Source organism: Caloenas nicobarica, chromosome 5 (assembly GCF_036013445.1).
Source record: "Caloenas nicobarica isolate bCalNic1 chromosome 5, bCalNic1.hap1, whole genome shotgun sequence".
Classification (NCBI taxonomy): domain Eukaryota; kingdom Metazoa; phylum Chordata; class Aves; order Columbiformes; family Columbidae; genus Caloenas; species Caloenas nicobarica.
The window spans coordinates 48,126,476-48,146,066 of NC_088249.1; the positions used below are offsets into that span (position 1 = coordinate 48,126,476).

Below are 19,591 nucleotides of genomic sequence, written 5' to 3' on the forward strand. Positions count from 1 at the left end.
GTGAGCCTTCCCCCAGGAGAGGAGGTACGATTTAGAAAGAGAGAGATAAGAGTACAGAGGGAACTCTAGAAGGATGCATGGATACTTGCAAGTTGCCTCACATTGCAACTGGTAGATTTTACATACTCCTAAAAGGAGTGATCATCATCTCAGGCAAAGCTAATTACCTGAGATGTAATGATTTTGTCTGCCATGAGAAGGATCAAATTCAAGGCGTTTCCTCCCCCCACCCCCTTTTTTTTTCTCTCTAATCAACTGTCTATTTAAGCTTTCTTTGAAAATACAGGGATCTTAGCATAAAACTGCAGTCTGCGAGTTTTTGGTGGCGAATGTTGTTTCTCTTCCTCTTAGTGTTCAAGCACAGGTTAGGTGGGATTGCAATGTTGAGGAGAAGTACCACAGTCCACAGGAAACAGGGCAACATCAGTCCTGTGGTGTGATCCTCCAATCTTTCCGAACTACAATGATTCAGTAACAGAGCCCCTGGTCACAGATTTGGGTGTCACTTTCAAATTTCCCTGACTTGGCAAATTCACAGCCTATAACTGTGTGAGCTAGAGCCAAAGGGCTAGTTTGGTCTTAGTCCATGAAAACTGACTCAGAACACCAGGGGGCTGATGGACAAACTCTTTATGTTCTTATCCAGGGAAAGAGCAATTTCCATGGGTGCAAGCCAGCAATGTTACAACTGCCTCACTTGGGAAGAGGGGATGGGAGAAAAGATTGGAGGCAGTAGCTGGCAAACAGTGAGAAAAACTAGCAAGACTTGAAGGAGAAGGTGCAGTCCACTCTTTTAAAGTACTTCGTGACCTCCAGAGGAGGGCTGTGTCTCAGCATCCTCATGGCAGCATCACCTCCAGGAGCTTCAACACTCCCATCAATCTTCTGACATTTCTGCAGCACACACAGTTGTTTCATTTGGAGTGCTTCTCCAAGAATATTAAAGATCTTCAGCCTGCATCTGCTCAGCGCATCTGAGCAAGGCAGGACCTGCAGCCTGGGAGATGAAGGTGTACAGTGGCACTGAACCTCTGTACACAGTGAATCCTACAGTCTCCAGAGTCTGCAATCTGGATAAACCCAGTGCTTCTGCTCACCAAACATTGCTATGGAGCCATTCTGTAGCCTTCCCTAGAGAGCTGTGAAGCACAATAATCTCCTTGCCACACAATGCAGGTCACATTATTGCCCGAAGTCTTCAAGATTCAGAAAGGAGCTTTAAAAAGCGGCTTGTAAGGTGTTGTCTTCAGCCTCTGAATACCCTCAGTTCCAAGACAGAGGCTTTCAGAGAATCTTCATGCTATGATGGTCTCTTCACCACTCTCAGAGGAGATGGGGGAGGCTCCTCTGTAAAATTCATGAGATGTCACGGATACCCAAATCATTGCTTAAAAAGGCATTCGCTCCTCACTGAACTACACATAGCCTGAAATGAGGAAATCCCAGTGCATGTTATATACTTATGTAAAAACCTGTGATTGGTCAATAAACACCTGTCAATGGAAATAAAGTGATTTTCACAATGAGTGATATTTGCAATAAATAGTCCACCTGCCAATCTCATTTTATGATCTGATTGACCGAATAAATCACTTGAACTAAATCACTGGAAGAAGAATCTATCTCAACATCTAGAGAGTCATAAAACTGCAGACTCAAATACGAACGAAAAATCAACTCAAGACATACATAAAATGTATAACACCAGTTAACAAATATTTATGAAGCATTCTTACTTCCCCAGGGCCAAGAAGTATTGCATATGCAGCAATCTTGCTTGTAAAGGCATGGGGCAAAAACACATTTTGTGTTGCTCTTGAGCAGGCCAGCTCTAGGAACAGAAACTGCACTTCTTGCACAGCCTGTCTCCCTGTTCCTCAAGATTTAAGAGGAAAAAAAAAATTGCAGTGCTGAGATTTTTATAGGTTGCATCCAGATTTTCCCATTTTTCGTCTAGCATTCAAAGGAACACTTTAGACCGAATACTCTGCACCAAGAAGATATTAGGGGCGTGCATCAGGGATGTCAGTGAAATGTAAAGGAGGCCCTGTGGTAGAAAGGAAGGTAAGCAAAGTAGCAGCAGTGATCCATTAGGTTGTAAAATTCATGGGGCAGGTCCTTAATTAGTTTAATTTTAATGAAAAAATATAATTGCCTATGTTGGATCTGCTGTGGCCTGTAGCACTTTAAGAAAAATATAGTTCCAATTGCCAGGTGCAGTTGATTTTTCCCCAGAAATTTTCATTAATAGGGTTCATCTAGGAGAACCTCAAACTGGAATAAACTTTTCAGTGAAAGACAGTTGAATGTTGAGCTACTGATGCCAATGTAGTGAGCATGGGATTTTCATAGATTTGAGCTTCATGATAAAAATTGCCTACAACTCTGTGTTTATCTTTGTAACTCCTAAAAACAGGTGAGTCACTGTAGAAGTACAAAAGTGTCACCAGCACTCTTCTTGGAGCTTCCTTTGCCAGTCTGCTTTTGGAGCTTCTCACCAGGTTTGAATTTACATTATCACTGCTGAATGGTTTGGTTAACGGAACCTTAGTTGAATCATATTAATGTAGCAGTTTCTTTAAGAGATTTAGTCAAGTCAGTTCCTGTGGAAACATCCCAACCAGCATATGTCGGGATGCTTATGTCTCGAATGTATGTCTCTGCTTTACAGAGAAAGATATTAGACAGGTGCTGTCATTAATTAAAATTTCCCTGTGTCTTCATCTGCTTGATAGGGTATAGAAGATACAAAACATTTTTTAAAGGGTGACTTCATTCATTAAATCAGATTCACTGCTGGTGCAACGACTGTAATGTAAAACATATAAAAAAAATTATAAAAGGAGGGTTAGTACGTAACCTTTTCTCAAAAGTTAAAAATAAAATGTCTAAAAAACCCCCTCCTGATTTATTTTTAATTTTTTATTTTCCTGGTTTGTTGGGAATCTATTTGGCTTTCAATAACAAAATTTGCTAATGAGATCTTTTGAATGTGAAAGTACTCTTGTAAAATATATTTTCACGTTAGGCTTTTCTTTGCAGAAACAATACAGGGTTACTTAAATCAAAATGTAAATACTTGAGTGTGTTTCAAATTTCCCACAGAAATAATCAGCCCTTTTAAACCAGATTTAGCTATTCAAGCTAACAGTCTTTTCCCAAGAAAAATAGTACTGCATGGTATAGTAACTGATTGGGACAGATGCATTAGAACCTCAGCTGCAGAAAAAAGAAACATTTGCAATCTCAAAAATAATTTTATTTCTCCTTTTCATTTTAGAGACATCACATATTTAGACTAAACTTATCCCCAACTTCACACAAAACACCTTGTTCCCAGAAGAGTATAAATGCTGAATAAGGAACCAAAAAACTTAGGAAGAAGAAGCTATAGTTTGCCTATTTATTTTGCAACATCCGCTACAGCATTACAGACCATTCATCTCCCTCTTCGTTCCCTATATTGAGACTGAATCTTTTGCTGAAAATTCAAAATGAGATGAAAGCACAGGAGAATATCACACCATTCTGAAGACAGAGGGGGGAAATTCTTCAGCAGAAGTAGTGCTTCAGTTATTTTACTTTCATAATTTAATGGTTTTTAATGCTCACAAAATTATGCAGTGCACATAGGGATACTGCTCTAATTTCTTGTTCTCCTTACAGTTATAATTGGACTTATAAACACTACTTTATGTTTCATTTTTGCAACCAACCTCTAAATGAAAGACTATAAATAGACTGACTGGGGTGTCATAAACTTTTTTTGTGCATATAGCCTTTGTATTTCCACACAGAGCCGTTTGATGCAGTAAGAACTGGCCATCTACTCAGTCTCTTTCTCCCGCCTTTTTTTCCCCCCTGTTGTTCTCTCTGACATTTTCATGTGTTGAATCAGAGTCGGGTGACTGAAGGAGCTAAATATCTGAGGAAAGGCAGCAAGAGCAGTTGTTGGAGGAAATTCTTGGCTGGCACAAAGCTTAGATTGCATTGTGCAAAGCTCTGTCAGCAAGGGAGCATTTGCTAAAAACCCAGATAGATAATCTGTCTTTCAAACTGTTATGAATATGCCACTTACACTTCTTGGGAGCTGTTAGTGTTGGTAACTCTTAATTGCTCATCTTTCTCCAGTACCAGATTTCACTCACCTGAAGCAATTCTCACTCATCCTTGATGCAGGCATGCCCACAAACTTGTATCAGGCTTAGCGTAGCTTGGTAGACTCTGTTTACAGCACTCATTCTCAATTTACATAGGATTTGCAAGCTCTGAATTTTACCTTGAATTAGTATTTAATATGGCCTTAGAACTGAGCTGAAAGCTGAAGTTTTGCTTGATTTTAAGTCGCAATCAAATAAGAGTTTTGTGGGGGATTTTTGTTTGGTTTGGTTTTGTTGTTTGTTTTTTGGGGGTTTGGTGGAGTTTTTTTGGTTTTGTTTGTTTGTGTTTGCTTTTGTTTGTTTTGTTGTTGTGGGGGGGTGTGTTTGTTTGTTTGTTTGTTTTAGTGTGCATTTATTTGCATATTTCCACACAATATTATCTCAAATATTGGCCTCAGCTTGCTTGAAACAGAAGGCCCAAGCATTTACAGGAAAACCAGCTGTATGCTTATTTAAAATTCAGTCTGAACTTGTTTGAAATCTGGTTCTATTTTGAAACCTGGCTTGGGACTCCCAAGTTCTCACAACGTGACAATTCTTTCAAGGCACTAGCTTTGTTTTTGCGTACTAAACATGGGGGTTGTACCTGTGTTTAAAATTCAAACATATTCTGCTACTTAGGCAGACATAATTTTGGAGGACCTTGAAATTCTGGGTTTGAATATAGGTTGATTCAATATGGACAGAACATTTTTAAAGCCACCATCCTCAAACACCCATATACGTAATTTCAAATGCAGTGGAATCACTCGCTTGCTTAAAATTAAGCACATTTGCAGATCGTAGAGCATGACAGTGTGATTTGTCCCATCGCAGTGAAGCTCCTTGTTTGAGATTCAAGCCCAACTCCAGATGTGCTGGCACAGCAACAAGTATGGGTCGCTGCAGCAGGCATACCACACTTCACCATCATGGTGCCCCATGCTGCCAACAAGCTCAGGATACCCAGCAACACAGTAGCAGGAGCTACAGGTTGGCTCATTGCAGGTCAATGCACTGCACCCTCACACCATATTGATACAACCACAGTCCCCCACAGAATGTTAATGCCATATGAGCCAACTTTGACTTTCTCTTAAATATAGAAGTTTTCACTTTTTTTCCTCAAGCTGCAGGCCAAATCAGAACACATGTTCCCTTTGTTCATTGAGTGTTTTTGTAGCCAAAACCTAGATGGAAAACGAACATGAAGGACAGGATTTCATATTTTTACCTGCTTGGATTCAGTAAAGAAAATGCTCAGTGTGAATAATTACATCCTTAATCAGCTTAGCTGTACTTAGCATGTACTTCAAAATACCTTGAAGTTAAATCAGTACTGAAGTAAGAACTTTGTAAAGTTTAGCTATTGAACAAGAAAGGCAATCTGTCTGTGTTGACATAACCAAGTATCCCAGTGATGCCTGTGAGACAAAAAACAGGTTCGGAAATCCAGTACCTTCGCAACAGATGGGCTGTTCAGCATATTAGTAAATTTAAGATATTGTATTTTGTGGTAGTTACATCGGTCCTTTTGCCAATATTGAAATATTCTTCAATATTGAAAGAATTCATATTAGTCACTTCCAATCTCAAAACATAAAGAAGTGAAAATAAACATTCATCATAACATTTCTTTCATGAGGGTTTTATTTGGATTTATATCATATCCACAAAAATAGAAATAGTCTTTAGAACCATTTCGTGATACATAGTCTCCAAGTTGAGATTTACAATAGTGAAATATCTAATGTGGATTTGTTTCCACACGTATACATTGAATATGATGCTGTGAAAAGCAAAGAGGAATTATGCAATGTGCTGTGGAAAGATGAAAATGTAACTAAACACTTTAATGTCTATGTAGTTCACAAGCCTACACACAGTTTCTCAGGATGTTTTAGAGTTTTGCTCTAATTTTGTACAGAAAATATAATTTGACAGTGCTCTTGCCAACACCTTTGACATTGTGATTTGCTTGTAAATATATAAATATAACACACTTTCCTATCTAAAGCTTTATACATATGAAAATTATGGTGCAATAACATCTGTACACATGGTGCTACCAGTTCAGCAGCTGCTAACTTAAAGGATGCATCTAAAAATATGATTGCTCAGTCTCTGAAATATAAAATAAAAGAGCAATCAGAAATGCTTTTTGTTTAAATAGTAATTTACATAAACATTCATGTCTTCATTTTCTCCATTTACTTAGATCTGGTAAAAAGACTCCCTTTGGTTTGTTGTATCTGTCCTTGGCAAGAACTGTAGTTTTAAACAGTCCTTTGTGTTTGCCTTAGACAAAAGTTAATATATTTGTAAAACAGAGTAAATGTTGGCTGGCTTCTATTCCAGCTTTGTGCTGTTTTAATGCTGAATGACAAGTACCTAGTCTGAGAAGTTCTACAGAGTGGGAATAGAAACTTGCACAATTTCCACGTGCTAAAAAATGTGACAGTGGACGACTGGCATTTATACTCTACCCCAGCTTAAATCACTCTCTAGATTTTTACAGTATGCTACAATTAAAGCTTAATTTTTCAAAACCTTTAAAACCAGGTTTAGATGCTGCTCAGTAACCAGTGGTGGCAGGTGTAGATCACAAGTTCATTTTATCTCCCAAGAAGTTTGGTGGGAGATCTCATAGAAAGCAGCTTTATGAAGGTTTTATAATCAAGTGCTGTAAGATGTATGTTAACCTGACATAGGTACAACAGTATTGCAGGTTTGTGACAGTACCACTGATTTCAGATTTTCACCCAAGGTGTTGATTGGCGGGGGGAGGGAGGAGTTTGAAGAGCATGGAGCAAAGGGCTGCAAATAACCATGGGATGGGAAAAGTCTTTGGAGCAAAGTGAAATTTCTCTCCTCATCTGGTGGCCTGGTTCTTGTTATATGAACTACAAAATGATGGTAGAGGAAGTAGAATATTTCTAAACAAGCTAAAAAAATGAAACTATTGAGTTGCACAAATGCGAGCAAGACCAGTGCAGTCAGTTTAAAAAAAAAAAAAAGGAGATAGACTGAGAGAAAAAATGCTTTGAAGTACAGAGGCTTATTATTTGATTTATAAATAAGATTAACCTCTCTCCACTCAGGTTATGAAAAGCAAAAATTGTCATGCATGGGTAATTAATGGTGACAGCTCTTGCATAAACAGTATAGAAGGTGGTGTTATTGTTTGTCAGTCACTATATGTGTAGAGAACAAGTTAGGCTCCCATGTTTGCCGAAAAAATTATTGTTAAGAACATTTAATACCCTTTATATTGATACTTCTGTTGTCTCTTCGTTTCATCTCTTTCTTTCTAAATCAAACAAAAAATGGAACATCCTACAACCATCAGCTGCACCTTGCTGCATTGAAATGCAGCATTTCAAATCAAGGGGATGCCTGAGGAAATGGATATTGGATGGATTTAATATTCTTAATATATTTTTTTCCTTTTTTTTTTTTGTCCTGGACTTCTTAACTCCTGTTATGGCTTTTGAAATTCCCCATGCCTGAAAAAGTGAGTTGGAATTGATTCTGGTTTCACCTCTGTTAACATCACCAAGAAAATCCTGTTTCTCAGTTCCCACATCTCATGTACTCAGTGACCTGGTGAAGTGCTCCTCTAGTTTTTATGTTCTGCATGTGCTTGGTGCCAGTGGGAAGCATTTATGACTTGAAGAAAGAAAAAGCAGCCCCTGAACATTCAGTCTCTTCATAGCACTGCGAGAGATGAGCCCAAAATACTGACCCAGACTTGAATGTCTTCAAGATCTCAGTGTCTTTATGTTGGTCAGTTTTTCTCCAAGAATCCCAAGCACAGCTGACAAATACAATATAGAGTCAGACTTGAGAAAAGGAAATGGAAGTAGTATTTTTACATGCAATGGAGGTTTGTGTTTCTCAAACATTTTTTGAAAGTATCTGTCCAACTGAGACTTGACCTGCTAGGAGGACCATACAACTTGAAGGAACAGGGCAGACTGCTCCTTCATGCCATGAGATTAACATATGTTCTGCTTTCTCACCTCCTCACTGCTTCAATATGGCACGGATTTGAATGCTTTAATTAGGAATATAAGAGGGTGCGAGGAGTACTAATATTTCTACTGAGAAACTATTGCCTTTCAGTAAGTTTGCCCAGTCAGAAAACTATCATCTTCTGTTAACAGCTTTTGGTCCCTGAGATTGACTATATTCCTGCAGTTCACCCCAAAGATGTTAGTTAAAAACAAATAGCCCTTTTCCTGAGATAAGATGAATGCCCTTTGGAGATTAGGGAGGATACTCAGTACAAGGTAAGGTCAGATCTTAAACTTCTGCCTACGAAATAAGGTCCCAATGGTGGAGGTAGCATGGGTTCTCCAAATAAATGCCAACAGCAACCTTGCAGACTCACTGGTCTCTGTAGCTGGGATAAGCTAACTGAAGAGGAACCCACCATCCAACTGAACACAAGCAACTGGAAGCCAGCAAGGTGTTAAAACACTCAAAAATCAGAGGAGGGAAGAAACAAGTGATATTTGCCAACGATAGCTATGAACCAGCCGACTACGGATATGGAAGAAGACTGCTTGGCTCAGAGATGCTTTACTGTTTCCTCCACTTATAGTTGCTTTTTAAAGTGGATGATCATACTAAATGCCCTAATATTTCTCTCCTTCCCTTTCTTTGCATGACTCATAAATCACATTATGCCTGTATGATTAAAAACCAAAACAAACAAACAGAAAAGATAAAAACTTCACAAGAAGGGAAAAATAATCATAATTCTATAATATTATATCACAGAAAACTGTGTACATTTTCTCCCCATACAGGACATACTTCAAATAAAATAATTTTAACACCAATAATGATAATGTTCCTTCTTCCCGACAGAAGTAGAATTGTTTTTTCACCCCAGTTTGGTACATAAATATAAGAAAATAGTCTTTGAATATCTACAGCCAGGTATTTTAAATGTTATTTCTTGACGTAATTAATTCTCATTTTCTCTCCATCCACGGGCATTCTTTCCAAATTTATATACTAATCTCCGACCATCCACACGTTCCAGGATTTCTCTTTTATAATAGTATCTGTTAAAATAAAAAAACATAGAAAAAAGATTTAAGATTAAATTCACCTACAGTCCTAAAAGGCCACTGCCAACTAGACAATCCCTCAGCTACCTGAAAAGTCCTCACTTTCTATTGATATATATACACAATACCTAAGGTTATTATAACTGAAAGACAAAGAGGTTGACTTCTGAGTTTAAATTTTCATCATATTTCAGGTCATAGAATATTGCCATATTTATCACATACTCTTATGAGATTTCATGGCTTTTTCCAGATACGCCAGGATCTGAAATCAGACCCGGAAGGAATCTCAGCTTTCATTTAAAAATACATTTTGAACTTTCACAGATGATGCAAAAATGCTAAAAATGTTAAAGCAAAGAGAAAATGAAATCCTCACATAGAATTTGTAAACCTATTTTAATATAACAGTTAAGGAGTACGTTTAGTTTCTGAACATTGCTGGAAATAACAAGGTCTCTGGCCATTACTGAGCCATTTAAGCCTTACCAGTTCAGTAGCATGTGAACTTTCAGGTTGATACAACCATGTTTCCTTCCTACATTGGTTGTTCGGGTGGACAGCAACAGAATGTATATTGTATATATAACACATGTATATTATACACGGGAAGGGAAATAAAAGACATTACATTACAATCTCAAAAATTAGTGTGAGACACTCAGCTGTCAAAGACAATTGGTGCTGCTGACAATTCATTTTTAAGTCAACCAGGTTCTCCATCTAGGTCGTATATTTATGTGCCCCAGTCTTCTACAGCAAAATCTCGGCTTTACCTCATAGCCCGGCTGAGTTTCTCGTAAGTCATGCTGCTGTTGTTTTTCTTCTTTCCCCAGAGCTGAGCCACAGCTTCAGATTTTAAAAATCTGAAGACACCTTCTGACCGGTCTTCCCACTTGATTAATCCTGGGTTTTTCTCAGGATTGAGAAGAATATCTCGAATAAATTCCCAAAGATGAGTTCCTCGAGGGTCTGAAAGAGGAAAGGGGGCAGGAGGAAGAAGTGTCTAAAGAGCTCTTGAGGCTATGCTTGTCATTTTTATGTCATATTCTTACAATGGGTCATCTACAAATGGTGACCATTTGATAAGGAGAAGCCATAGCTCCTGGAACACAGCAGCCCTGCCTCAGAGATATATAGGGAAAAGACGCTGACGATCTTTATACTGAGGCTGGACATGAGTTTCAGCCTTTGGCAGTCTAAGACCTATGGCAAGCAGGTAGGAGCCCCAGCAACCAGGGGAAGCAGAGTCCAGATTGCCCGCTGCTTCCTTCTGCCTTTGGCACTGTTTCTGCCCTGAATATAACGTGTTTAAGTCTTCCTGTCATCTCATTTGCCCCTTTCTCCTGATATTCTTCTACAGCATGGCATGTACCCTGATATTATCGTGCAGTACATGAAATGGCCAAGATAATTGTGAAACAGGGACTGAATCTCTATGCATTTAAACTGACATGAAATGCCATTCCACATCAATGAGTATTTGGTCCCAGGTCTCTTAGGTAGACTCAAATAAGAAGGTGTAGAGTAGATAGAGTGATAGTGACAAAACTGGTTAGTCAATGTATGTGAAAAGGGTATAAAAAGTTTTACTGTGATATCAAAAAAGGCAAAAACAGATTTCTAAGTTCAACAGGCAGACCTTGCAGTTCAAGCACAAATCCATTTCACAGTTACTGTAGAGATGGCATAAGAAAGCCCAGGAGAAAAAAAAATAATCCAACAGGTCAGATGCAGTAGTTTATGATTGAAGAATAACAAACACAGTGACAAGGTGGGCCAGAAAGATAGCAGTCTTTTGATCTGATTTCAAAAGTATGTAAGGGTTTAGACCAAATTAAAAAGGAAAGAAGCTAGTCAAAGATGTAAAGCTAAACAGAAAACAGTATACAGTGCAACATGAGTAGAAGTAGATTTCAGTCAACCAATCCATTGTTTTTCTTTGTTCTTATACTTGTTTTCTAGAACCAATGAAGTGTGGTGGACCTAGTCTATCTGGGCATCAGTTAACATATTCAGCAGATCATGATAGAGAGCAGTACTGAAGAAAGTGGAAATGTAGGGGATTAGCCCAGCATGCCAAGACTGCAGCTGAGTTCTTAGAATCATAGAATATCTCAAGTTGGGAGGGACCTATTAGGATCATTGAGTCCAGCTCCCTGCTCCTCACAGGGCTATGTAAAACTAAACCACGTGACTAAGAGCTTTGTCCAGATGCTCCTTGAACTCTGACTGGCTTGGTGCCTCCCTGAGGAGCTTGTGCCAGTGTCCAACCAGCCTCTCAGTGAAGAAGCTTTTGCTAATGTCCAATGTGAATTTCCCCTGGTGAAGCTTCATTCTATTTCCTCATGTCCTGTCACTGGTCACCAGAGAAAGGAGATCAGCACGTCCCCCTCTGCTGCCCTCCTTGAGGAAGTTGCAGACTGTGATGAGGTCATCTCTCAGCCTTCTCTTCAAATACTACAAAACGTAGTGGAGGACCAGTATTAAGATTTTTCTATTATAGATAGAGAATGACACGGGATGCAAAAGACATACACAAGGTATTTTCAGCATAAAAAACTAAGTAAAGTACATTAATGGAACTATGTCCAGAAATCACAATTGTGGTAACCTGTCTTCAGAGTCAAGTTGAATCAAAACTAGCAGAAAAAGCAGATGAGGGGGGTGGAAAGACTCTTATATCAGAGAAGAAAATGGCAAGATTGAGGGGCAGGTGCTTGTTCTTGACGCCATGTGTGAAAAGGTCTGCAAGGAGAGATGCTGAGTAGGGTCTCTGGTGCATACTGCACCTGGCAGGTATAGGCACAAGCACGGCCATTCCCATGCACAGACCTTCTTGATTTAATCTTGGGTCTTCATCATTCCTTTACTCCAGTCCACCAGCCCAGCTCAACATAGGGAAGAGGCAACTGGTTTCTGGTTGCTTCCCCATAAGCCCTCACTGACAAAACCAATTTGAAAAGTATAACAGTACTGAGCCAAAAATAACATAAGCAAACATTACTAGAAACAGTCAGATATTTGGAGGATTCAATCACAATAACAATCTAACCAGTTTTGCTTTCAAAATACCTCCTTTTCCCTCCCAAAGACGATTTCCTTCAATTTATTTCTTTTCCTTCAATCAACCAACCATTATAAACATGGATGTCAACTTACTGTGCTTCTTGGTGTGGGACTTTGGTGTATGATCTTGCAATTTTTTCACATCTGAAGAATCTGCAGGGAAGCAAAATGAAGCCTACTTGTAAATTTGATTAAAGTCTTTTCATTGACTAGCAGGTTGAAAGAAATAAAACCACAAAAACAATTATTACCTCTTTTAAAGATAATAACTTTTCAGAAGGTAATCTAAGTGAGGAGGGAGTGAGTTTTGTTTTCTGTACTATATGTTAATCAGCACAGTTCACAAAGAGACCATTGATGAATAAAGAACGAATGCAGAGGTAAACATTTGGCTTTTGAAACCTAAATTTGCTTAACAAATACCTCACCTCATGTTAAGTGTGAGAGAGAGAAAAAGAAGATGATGACATCTATAAAAGGAATCCTGAATTGTCTCACAATGTCTTAGTCTTTGCAGAAGCATGTATCTTTGGGGGCTTATTTGTTTCTGAAGAGATGATCTAATGTGAAATGTATGCACTGGTACCAACGCACGGAACACCTACCTAACTAAAACATAATGAACTGGCAAAATGTGGCTGTTGGGGGAGGCAGGGTGAGGAAATGGGTTTGCACTGGTAGGAGTTTTGGCAGCTGGATGGGCATATATTTTTTCATGGCTCAGAGCCATAGAAACAAGCCATTTCTCATCGATGGTACTTTATCACCTGCAGCCAAACAAAGGAGGAAAAGGGTTTCTGGCACAAGCATTTCTTCAGAAATGAAGAAAAGGAAAAGTTACTCCTGTTCATGAGTGTAACCTACCCTGCAGTCTGCATGTTCAACCCTCTCACCCTCAAACCACAGCAGGCTGGATCACTCTAAGTCTTCTAAAATCCTGAGAGAGAGTCCTGTGAGGGAGCCCCTTTGCTTTTCAGCATACTTTGTGCCTGAATTCCATACAGCAAAGCTTTAGGTCCCACGCACATTTTCCCAGCTTCTATGAATGCATGATTATAATAGTTTTCATGGAAACTGGGTATTTGCATGGGAAAATGACTCACAGGAAATATTCATTTGCATAGAAACTTGTTGGATTTGTACAAGCAACTGTAATAACTGCATGTGAAAAGGTAGATGCAAAGCTATTCACACACTTGCTTTATTAATACATAACTGGAAACATAAACTGAACAGGTCAATGAGGATAAGCCTAACCTCCAATATTCTGTGCCTGACATAATTATTGTCCTTGACCCCCAAGCAGTAAATGCACTCTGAGTCATTTTGCCTTCTCGCTCTCGAAGAGCAAGAACTAGCCTGAACCTCACTCGGCTTGCGAGTGGGAGGAGGGGGAAGTAAAATGAGGCTTATTTCACTGCCTTTTCTCAGATTATGATTCCCCTGATGTTATTAAAAGTCTGTGGAAAGTCCAGATGAGGACAGAAGGACCCAGTCCTTTATTTGCCCTCTTACATAAATTCTTCTAATTTTAAAATCCCACAATTCACTTGCAAATGTTTGTTATGCTGCACTTAGCTGGAGATTTATTCTTGGAAATTCAGTTGCCTTCTGCCTAGATGGTGATTTATTCTGGATTTCAGCTGTGTAAATAGCCTCCCGCATTGCCTCCCCTCCTACATGGAGACCAGTTTCAAACATGCCATGTTAGGAGGCTGGGACCTGACATATTAAAAGAGTTATGATGCGGTTTCAACAAAGCTTTCTTGCAAAACTTTTGACAAAAGGTTGCACAGTATTTGCATATGATTCAGGAATGAGCCATTTTTTTACAGGATATACAAATTTAGTTTTTCCAGAAGGCTGTGCCCTTGGCGTGCCACCCTAGCTCTAGGCTTAAGCAGTCAGCACCATGCCAGGATCTTAACAGGTCCCCAGTCCCATCAGAGAGCTCTGAAATCCTGGTAGCCATCTTGTGAGAGCTGGTGGAAGCAGCAAAGCCATCTTGTGAGAGACGGTGGAAGCAGCAAAGGAAGTAAACAGAATGTTTGTTTCGGGGTTTTTAAGGTTTGGCAGTTTTCTTTTTCTGGTCAGGTTTTCTCTCTCTTTTAATTTTTTAAATTTATTGCTGAATGCATTAGTTGAAACCATGCGTCAATTGGCAAGTCTGGCTGTGCTGGAAGGCTGGGGGATGCAGCCAATGGGCAAGCACACAGGCTGTGACTGCCACCGGGTTGCAGAGGCACAGGTTTACCCCCAATGCAGAGACAGCACCTGTGAAGCTGCATTTACAGCAGTGTGCTTTCCTTTCTTATCCTCCCATGACTTCGACTGCTTTCTCCTTCACGTCTGTTTGCCTAACAGCCTGCTAAGAAGGACCTGCCTTTCCTTCCCCCCTTTCTCACTCCCCTGCCATCTCTGCTCTCCTCTTTTCCCACTGCCTCATTCTCTAACCTCTGCCTCTGATGCCTGCTCCCAGGACATGGTCCACAGAGCACCCCGACATGTGTGGTCTGACTGCACTTCCACCGAGCACTATGGCAAATGGATTTGCTCTTTCTCCTGCTCTTTAGCAGGCAAATTGTATCTCTGCCTCATGGAAGCACTGTGGATAGGTGAAGAGGCATGCAAGTGCCTGCCCTACTGTTAGCTGAGATGAGGTCCAGTATGAAGCCCTTCTGCTGGTGCAGTTGGGCAGAGAGCTTGGTGCCTGCCCTACAGCTCCCCTGGGCTGACCCCAAACCAACAACTTACTCAGCATGAACCACTGGCTCACTAGGAAAATGCAGCCAATTCTGGGGAGGAACATGGCACTCATTCGCCCATACTCAGCTACACCACAGAAAGGTGTAGTGCAGCTGGAACACCTTATCTCTCTGACACTAACATCTTCCCCTTTGACTCAGTCACTTTAAAAGATATGTGGAGATCACATATTATTTTATCTTCTTTGTCTTTACAGAGAGAGGAGAAAAGCATTTCTTTGAAACAAGCTATTGTAATAATGATAGCTAAAAGAGCTATCAGAATCAATACTGCTTGGTTTAAAATTAATGGTGACTCAGATTCAATCCTACAACAGAAGACCACACAGATGGTAGCTCTGGGACAAATGACAAACAATTAACAATATAATTGCAAGTTCCTTACCAGGAGGCTGGTGATTAGCTGTCATCATGGAAATCTGAGCACGACAGAATGTTTTACTATCCAATAGCTCTGCGAAATAAAAATAGGACATTTAAAGTAATAGCCTTAGACAACAATAAAACCATCTCAGAAATACATGAAATATTGTGATGTTAGTTACCTACTGTGCTACCATAGCCACTGTCATACAGGTAATTATCTTCTTTCCAGGACACCATTAATGATGGATCTGAAGGTAAAGGATCAAAAGGAAAAACAGATCACTAAAAGAACATTTTTTAGCACAGAGGCAAATATTGAGCCCCAAGGGAATAAGAAATGAGAAGAGAAAAGAAAAAAAAAATAAAAAAGAGCTGTGAAGGGAACCAAGAAGTGAACGGGCCATGTATGAAATTATTTCCTTTCACTCAAATTACGGGTGGGGTTTTGCATACTGAGGCAAATGTACTTACACAAAGCACTGACTTTTAGAAATAATGTAGTAGGCTCTTCAGTGAATTCTCTGCCCCCGATGATTATAACAGTGCTTTGGTGCCATAGAGATGAAAGTGTTCTCAAATATCTAGTAAAATACGAGGACGACTCTAATTTCTATAATGGTGGAATTCAAAAGTCCCCTCTGAAACAGAACTTCATGTGTATGTGTAAGCACATAGTGAGAAACATCAAAGGCTTATCCTAGATGAAGGGAAATTTTATTCCAGCCATTTCAAGTCTCCATCCTTAACCTAAAAAACACCTTCATGATTAAAGAGGGATAATTTTTAGTGACAATCTGGTCATATGGATCAACATAAACAGAACAGAAGCATCATTTTTATGACCTGTACATTGATCAGGAATTGCTTTCCTCATTTTTGACATCAGAAGCCTTAAAAACCTATATTTTTCTTTTGAATCCAGGTCAGAAATGGTGAGATATAAAGTTCAAAACTAAATTTTTACTTAATTTTTGTATGTTAATAAAAATGAAATTTAAAAGAAGAAAACTGTGTTACAGTTAAATTATCATGTTTGGCTGACACTTATGACATAGGAATTTAACAGGTATGCTAAATAATAGCTGCATGTTTGGGCACCCAGAGCTTGTGTTCCTACAGTATCATACACCTTTTGCTTGCTTGGACACCTGATCTGCTTAATATTGCCTCAGAAAACAAGCTTTAACTAGCCAAGACACCAGGAGACAGCTTGTCTTCCTCTTTTGCCAGTTTCCAGTACCTGTCTTTGCAACTGCGATGGTCTGCTAGGATGAGGCAGGCTTCTGCTCTAAACCACCAGCCCCATTCCTGTTGGTTCACAAGAAGTCCCTTCCCCAGTGGCCCCAATCCACATCACCTGCTCCTCCTCACGTAGAAACTAAACCCACTCCTATGGTCTGTAGTCAAAATAACCAGAGCCCCATCATGCCACTCTTGATTCAGGACAGCGAGAACCATTAGTCCTCGGCTTTGACCTTTCCAGGATGTGCCGCTGAGGTACTTTTCATTGCACTGTGTATCTCTAGTGGGAGAAGGAATCAACATTATACCAGGATCTCATAAACTGGGACTTAAAGAATTACTGTAGTCTCCTATATGGCAATCATTGAGGCTGCTGCATGCACATCACCCACATTACGCAGGTACAGGCAAGGAATGTACTGCAGATTGCAATGCTTGCCTGCTGCAAGGAGAAGGTGCATAGTGTCCCTGGCTGAAGAGGCTGGGCTCCTCTGAGTTACCTGAATAAACAGACTGGTAGTATCTGTTGGAGACATGGCGCGCCACGAATCTGTATTCATTCTGGCAGAAGATGTTAAAATGTGGCTCATGAACCCACCAATATACAAAGAGGCTGGCACTGGTGTGATAGAGAATGATTGGATACGTACAGGAGTGCTCTGGCAAAAGAACCAGGAAAATAATTGTGCCTGAAGAGAAAGGCTGAACCGAGCTGGAGTTCTTTTCTTGGTGACACAAAGTCCTGGGAGGAAAAGGATCTAACTATGAACACACTGGAAAAAAAAGGCTGTCACAGGAAAAATGCAGATTTGGTCAAACAAAAGTACTCCCTGAATTTCAGTTTGATTGAAACGTGAAAAAATTGAAATATAACATCTTTTTTCTCTCAAAGTTGTTTTGTTTGGAAATTTCCTCATGTTTCGAGAATTAACAGCACTTCACAACAAAACATTTTTTGTCTTTAACTTTTTTTTAAAGTAAGAATACCGTGAAAATATTTTTTAAGTCTGCTGAATGAGACATACGATGAAGTCCGCTACAAAGCTGCACTCGCTGAGCACTGCAAACTATGCCAACTCTGAACATCAGCATAGACTGCTGATAATGCAGATGTCTCCCAGGAAAAGTGGCCACATGCAAACTAATAAACAATGGTACTACCTAGAACTTCAAAAAGCGGTCATTGACTGATATTTGTGTTACTTCTTTTATTTTGCATGATCGTTTTCCCTTGTATTTTTTTGATATCTTTCTTGGAATTATATACATATATATATATGTATCTTGGAATGGACAGTTTCCTCTTTTTGTCACCATCAAACAACAAGCCACCCAACTGTTACTCACCTGTTTGCTCTGTCTTCACAATGACATTATGAGATTGATACATGTCACTTCCACACTGGCCTGCAAGAAAGCATATGGCAGCTAGAACGTATGACAATGAGCACAGAAGAATCAAAGGTATTAGCTGTAAGCAGCAACTGCTACAGCTGAGCCAGAGAGCTAATTTTGGAGTGGGAAATATACCCTTTCCCCTGGTCCTTCAGATGTTTTTCTTATGTCATAGCTAAGCAATTTTGCAACACAGTGAGTGAGGTGTAAGCAAATAAGATCTGCCAGCTAGGTCTCTGGGGAACATAACTGATCTGAATATCCTAGAATTCATTTCACTGTATATGCCTAGAATCTATTCACCATTCCATTTCAGGTGCTGAAGGTTGCTGTAAAGCAGTTGCCCTGCTGTCCCAGCTGCCTGAGTGAATTCCTGCAGACTCATACTACACAGATGTTCGCCGTTGATATCAAACTCCTGGAAGGGTATGCAGTTGGCATCCAGTTGGTTGGTATCAAGGAGATGTTGCAGCCACTCCCAGACTTGAAACTTAGTCCAATACTGTGGGTGTATTTCGTGCCACTGGGCTCCATAGAAGCTGCTGGACACTGGAAAAGAAAATAGGTATTTACTGTATTTGTTATCACCATGAGATTATGTTGATGACAAGAAAGGTCTATAGGTAAATTGCATGCCCTGGAAGTCCACGGTTCCAGATTATTTTCTCAGTCCTTGACACTATCTCGGTAGCTATTGCTGGAGAAAGTGTTGTTACTTTTTTTACCTCAGTTTTCCAGTTAAAAACTGGTAATAATTGCATTACACCTCTCTTGGCAGATCAAGTATGTAGGAATTAATTTATTAATATTGGCTAAATACACCAAAATTCATTAATGGAAGATACCTTACAGAAGTACTGTTGAAAAAGTATGTTGATTCTTTGGTTGGAAAACAATTTTAGTGCATCAGAAAATGATGGAAAAAGCCTTGCAAAATTCTCATAATGTGACGTGGAAATTTTCTTTGAATAATGAATTGATAGGGACTGACTATGAATTGTGGGATTCAATCAAAGAAAAAAAAAAAACCAAGGCACTCTCATATTGCTCCACAGTAAAAGCTTGTCAGTATGGCCCACAGCTTCATGATAGAGCTCATGTTCTGAAGAATGCATATTATTTCTGTAGTCAGGCAAGGTGATTTCTGAATGCAGTTGTAAAATCCATTTTTATTTATGGAAACTGCCTAATCTTCTTGTTAGAATGTCTGAATCTTTTCTTGGCAATCTTTTAAACTGCTCTCAGTTAGATGTCATTGCATGATGATAATTTACATGTGCAAATGAATGAAATTTTATGTGGGGATAGGATAATTAGATAAGAGTAAAGGCAGGACTGCTTTGGTCTGCCCTCACAGAAGCACTGTCGAAAGGAGTTCAGTGCAATTTATTCCTTGGGAAAGGAGGACAATGGAATATGCCAGGCAAAAACAGCAGTGTGAAAAAGTTCTCACAAGTTCATAAAGCATTTAAGGATGCAGGAATGAGAGATTGCAGAGGTGGTTGAATTATGGGAGGAGAAAAGACTGCCGTGG

At 39.5% G+C, this 19,591-nt stretch overlaps 1 protein-coding gene across 1 annotated transcript in view; it reads right to left on the minus strand.

The window, feature by feature from the left end:
* Positions 1–8,947: 8,947 nt before the first annotated feature.
* The window catches only part of EHF (ETS homologous factor), a 31,703-nt gene continuing 21,059 nt past the window's right edge, over positions 8,948–19,591 (minus strand). The window contains exons 3-9 of the mRNA XM_065636343.1: positions 18,361–18,606; positions 18,010–18,069; positions 15,600–15,668; positions 15,440–15,508; positions 12,383–12,442; positions 9,997–10,192; positions 8,948–9,214 (exon numbers count right to left, since the gene is read on the minus strand). Coding sequence (XP_065492415.1) covers positions 9,115–9,214; positions 9,997–10,192; positions 12,383–12,442; positions 15,440–15,508; positions 15,600–15,668; positions 18,010–18,069; positions 18,361–18,606 — 800 coding nt within the window. The 3' untranslated portion in view covers positions 8,948–9,114. The remainder of the gene's footprint in view (positions 9,215–9,996; positions 10,193–12,382; positions 12,443–15,439; positions 15,509–15,599; positions 15,669–18,009; positions 18,070–18,360; positions 18,607–19,591) is intronic.